General features: G+C 22.5%; 2 protein-coding genes across 2 annotated transcripts in view; one reads left to right on the top strand and one right to left on the bottom strand.

Annotated features, from left to right (window-relative positions):
- LOAG_17759 (trehalase) overlaps positions 1–2,538 on the bottom strand; it is a gene marked incomplete at both ends in the record, with an annotated part of 6,092 nt that extends 3,554 nt beyond the window's left edge. Inside the window, 4 exons of the mRNA XM_020450419.1 lie at positions 127–323; positions 410–536; positions 818–944; positions 1,820–2,538. Of these exons, the coding sequence (XP_020305899.1) occupies positions 127–323; positions 410–536; positions 818–944; positions 1,820–2,538 (1,170 nt within the window). The remainder of the gene's footprint in view (positions 1–126; positions 324–409; positions 537–817; positions 945–1,819) is intronic.
- A 2,512-nt stretch (positions 2,539–5,050) lies between these two features.
- Positions 5,051–5,464, top strand: LOAG_12130 (hypothetical protein; the record flags this gene model as incomplete). The annotated part of the gene is made up of 1 exon (XM_003147644.2): positions 5,051–5,464. The coding sequence occupies one exon, from the start codon at positions 5,051–5,053 to the stop codon at positions 5,462–5,464; it is 414 nt and encodes a 137-aa protein (XP_003147692.2).
- Positions 5,465–5,612: the final 148 nt, after the last annotated feature.

The raw sequence follows: 5,612 nt of genomic DNA, 5'->3' as shown, positions 1-5,612 counted from the left end.
AAAAAAGGGAAAGAAACTAGCCAAATGAAATATTAAAAATTTAAATTAAAATTGAAAATTCGAAAAATGTATTATTCATCGAATATTTCTAAAAAATTTTACTAAAATTAAAAAAGAAAAATTGACCATTTCCATAGTATCCATTGTGGAATGTAAAAATTCATCATCTTCTGTTGCCATATAATACTCATAAACCATTGGAATAAAAAATGGTGGTTGTGATCGGCGCAAATAATACACTCGACCACCATTTGGTATAAAACCAATTTTTTTTACCAAATATTCAAAATTAAGAATCATTCGACGTGATGTCTCTTGCATTCCTAAATATTTATCAAAAAAATTTTTATCTCTAAAAGAAATAATCTAATTTAATTATCAGATTATTTTATCAATACTATCATTTTACCTGAAGCAAGAAGACCTTTAATAACCCAATAAGTATCCCAGTAATAAAATTCTCGAAAACGACCACCGGGAACAATAAATTCATATGGTACATACAGTAATGAATGACGTTCGGGATATTTCATAACCTCAAATTGAAATTTACCAAGTTAGCTTAATTATGCAAATGAAGAGGAGGAGTTATTTTTGGTTTATTCACTATTTTTTGCTTTCTTTGCTTCTTTTTTAAAATATTATTTAAAAATTTCCATTAGATATTTGAATATATTAATTAATTTTTATATGAATATGATAGAGATAAATTTTGGAAAGAAATTGAATAAAAAAGTTAAAGTTTAAAATTTCGAAAATTTTTTATAAATTTAAAATTAAAATTTAACAAATTTTTTTCTTCGCTGTTCTTTCTTACTTCCTTTTTAATTGTTCGACATAAACTTTTCCAAATCAAATTAACATTTAATGCAAATTGGCGTAATTGTGGATCTGATATTGATAAGAGTTTCTCTGGTTGCTCTTCCCAATCCACTAATTCACATCTATTAAGAAGAAAAAGTATGTTCGTTAATTAATTAATATTCTCAACCTTAATAGAAATCTGATAATTTTAACATTTATTCAAACTCTTAAAGTTAATTTTAAAAGAAATAATTATAATTTTCAAAATTTTATTGCTTGTTTATTGTTTATATATATTTTAATTCTAACACTTTCTTTTTTTAGAAAATATTTTCAAATAAGTAAATTATTTAAATTTGCAACTATTGAAAATATATGAATGGGTTGTTTGTTGTACGATAAGAAATTCAATTTCACAAAATCATTTATGCTAATTTAAAATTTTTATTAAAATTTCATCCAACTTTTCCTAAAATATATTACAAATATGAAAAAGTAAATAAATTTTTTTTTTTGAAAGATTGAATAAAATCGAATAAAAACTTTTGGAAAAGAATTGGAAAAAAAATTTGTATAAAAATTTTGAAAAATTTTTTTTTGAAAAGTTGAATAAAATCTTAATAAAATTAAAATCAATCCTAATAAATATTTCTAAAATGGATGATGAAAAATATAACATTAACAAATGATTGTGTGAAAATTTATGAGATAAATATTTGAATAACAATAATGATTACCATTAAATAATTAAGAAAAGGAAAAAAAAAGGAAAAAAATAATTAAATAAATTATAAACTATAATAATGATATTATGATATTATTATGATATATTGTGGTATCTATTGATATTATAATATATTGTTATTAATGATATCGATATTACAATATCAATATATATATCACAATTGTGAATTTTAATCATAGTTTTATTGAGAAATAACTAAATGAAAATATGATGAAAATTTAAAAAATTAATTAAATAAAAATGAAAAAAATATAAACAATTAATGCATACTGTTCCAATTCATGTCCTTCATCGTCAAAATTTTCATCAATAAATCGTCGTACTGCTTCACGATCATTTACCGTAATATTATGTGAAAATTTTTTCTTAAAATCTGCCGCAATTTCAGCAGGATCACGTTTTAATGGTTTATCAACAAATGTTTTAGAATCTTTAAAAATATTAAGCATCATTACGGTATGAAGTAAATCACCCTGACAATAAATGATATAATTTGGTGAATGTTTCTCATTACATGCCCATTCTGGTACTTCAATCGTATTACTTATCACATCTTCATCACTTGGTATTCCAATATATTTATCATCATTTGTTTCTGTTCTTAACATCATCGCAATATCATTATCATTACTTTTACTTTTATCATCTTTACCATTCATAATTTTATTTTCATAATTTTTCATATCAATTATTTTACCACTATTATCAATGTTATCAATTGTGATAGTAGTATTTATCATATCAATATTACTAATTCCTGTTATTCCACCACGTTTTTGTAATGCTCGACATGCTAATAATGCTGTATGTATGAAATCAATAGCAGCAAGATGTTGCTTCATAAATGGTATCATTTGTAATTTTGTTTCATTTAATAAATCCAATTTTTCCCTTATGAATAATATTCCGAATTTTCCGGATTCAATCATTACTTTAAGCCATCCCTTTTCCGGATCATTTTCTTTTTCAATTGCTGTTAATTTTATCATAATTGTTCCATAATATTTATATCTTATTATTGCAATGATTATGAGTAATAATAATGTTATAAGTATGTTCCGGATAAGTTTTTGTTTTTCCATCCTGAAATTTTGATGTATTTGTCTCTTAATTAATCAAATAATATCACTTTGATAATTTAGATACTTGTATAGAAATGAATAAATTAAAAATAAATCAGATAATTTAAATTTCATTATAAATGATTATTGATTGATTACTGAATAATCTGTTATCACCAACAGAAGATTTTTTTTTTTTTTTTTGAATATTTATCAACATGAAAATTAAATCGATCGCTTTTTTCGCATAAAAATTTTTTTTTTTCACTTTTCTTTTATATCAACTAAATAAAATTTATGATAAGCTCTTTCATTATCAATTTGTAATAAACTTTCCTGTTGCTAACTTATGATAAACTTTCTGTAATTTATGAGCTTTTTAAATAAAATATGCTTCCTTCCTCTTTTTTTTGCAATAAATTTTTAATATATTTATAAATTTGCTAATTAATTATAAGACAAACTACGTAAATTTGCAGAAATTGTAATCATGTTTAACAATTTATTTATTCATACATCATTAAAATGGAGTACTGTAAGGTTTTCATTGAGTATTATTTTGAAATATACATACCGATTAGTCGATTCAATCGTGTAACAAATTAGAAATACTGTACAATAAATGATTTTTTTATTATCAATACTTTCTTATAAATGAGTCGAAAAAAAATTTGCATTTTGCAAAATTTACATTTGTAAAAGTATTATGAATACTTTTTACAAAGATATATAAAAATTGCATATAATAATATACCATATTTGATTATTGTATGCATACAGTAATCATGTATATACATATACAGTAATAAATTATCGTTTTAACTTCGTAGAAAATTGAAAGTATGCATTTTATGGAGAAGTAATATTTTAGAATTCAAACAAATGCACGTTATTGACTTAGTATGATTGTATTTTTTTGATTTTCATAATTTTTATTTAAAAAATGGGTAATTTGCAAATTTACTTACAAATTCAAAGTAAATATTTCAATTCATAAAAGCAAAAAGTTTTGCATTTATCAATTTTTTAAATTATTTTATCAAAATGATTTGCAGATTAACAAATAAAAATTCCAAGCAGTATTTGAATTTGAAAAATGTTTTTTTTGTACCATAATTTTGCACCGTAATTAAAATTTAGAAAAAAAGGAAATGATACGATAATATCCATAAATCTATGTATTTCATATATGGAATTGTACGAAGTTATTATCAGTCTATTAATAAATGGTACTTTAATTTTTTTTAATAATAAAGAAATCTTTCATTCTGTTTTTGAAGAATTGATGAAATTTGAATAATAATTTTAAAATTTAAATTGATATATATTAAGTAACATGAACAGTCTTTGATATATCATTCATTGCGTTCGGCTGCTTTTGATATTTTCGCTTTTACTGTAAATTATTCTTGAAAAATTTAAATTATCGAATTGGGAGTGGTTGCAAGGTGAATTAAATATTTTTTCGAGAAAAAAATAAAAGTATCACTTCTTTTGAGATATTTAAAAGTTTGTTTCCTCTCATATTTTAATGTATAATAAAAGCGTAAAAAGTTATTTGAATATTTATACAATTACAAATATTCTTATTTTATGCTTACTTTTATACTTAAACGATAAGTTTTTCTTTTCAATATGAAAAACAAAAAGGATAGAAAAACCAATGTTTAATGAAGTGGAAAAATGAAAATTTGCATATGCATAATAAAACTAACAAGCTAAAGTAAATTTATTAATAATTAATTTATTAATATTATAATAAATTTATTAATTAATTCAATATTACTCATAGGATAAAGCATTTTAAGCTAGAATAAATAATTTTAAATTCTACGGTGATAGTAATTTTCTAACCTTTCCTTTACCATAGACCATTCCTTTACCATATACCTTTCCTTTACCATAGACCATTCCTTTACCATATACCTTTCCTTTACCATAGACTATTCCTTTACCATATACCTTTCCTTTACCATTTACCATAGACCATTTTGGCATTTCCTTTTCAATTTGTAGCATTTGTTCATCAGATTCAAAAAATAACTAAATTCTGTTAATTTAAAAATATACTTCAATTAAAACTTTGAGAAGGGATATAATTTTAGTACTTTTCGAGATTCAAATTTTAACGTCGAAAGATGAACGAACTGTTAAACAATGAATCTATCAATACTTTCTGGTTAAGAATTATACTGTATTCTGATTGTTATAAGAATCATACTGTATTCTGGTTGTTGTGAGAATCATACTGTATTCTGGTTGTTATAAGAATCATACTGTATTCTGGTGATTATTTCAGGAAAATTATTTGATAATGTGTAAAATGTCATGGCTATTTTTTACAATTCAATTTATAATTGATTACAATTTCAATTATTATCTACCACTGGATTATTATACATTAAATGAAAATTTTGATCGTCAAATTATTAGCAAAATTATGGTAAAAGCAGTAAAAGGCAAGAAGAAAGCTAAAGAAATGACATTAATAGCAACTAATACTGAAATAAATACCAATTTACGACAACAAAATTTGCTACCCAATCGAGAAATGATTACAAGTACCGCGGTAGCATCACCGATTTATCCATGTGATGAAAAAAATTCACCAAATTATATGATTTATTGTCAGGGTGAACTATTACATGCTATATCATTAAGTAATATCTTCAAAGATTCTAAAACATTTGTGGATAAACCAATTAAAAAAGAACCGGAAGAGATAATTAGCATATTTAATCAAAAATTTCCTAATCAAATTACCATTAATGATCGCGATGCATTACATTCATTTGTGGATGAATATTTTGATATCGAAGGAAGTGATATTCAACAGTTTTGTTTTTCATATTGATTTTATTTTAATTTTAATTTAATTAATAATTTCATATATTTTATAAGGTTAATTGCTCTAATTAAATATACTCATGAGAAATAACACATAAATATTTTTTAAAAAAAAAAATAGTTATTTTTTCAATCATAATATTTCTTAGTTCAGG

This window comes from Loa loa (genome assembly GCF_000183805.2).
Source record: "Loa loa unplaced genomic scaffold supercont3.125, whole genome shotgun sequence".
In the NCBI taxonomy this organism is placed as follows: Eukaryota; Metazoa; Nematoda; class Chromadorea; order Rhabditida; family Onchocercidae; genus Loa; species Loa loa.
The sequence above is the reverse complement of the archived record's forward strand: the minus strand, read 5'-3'. Positions and strand labels throughout refer to the sequence as shown.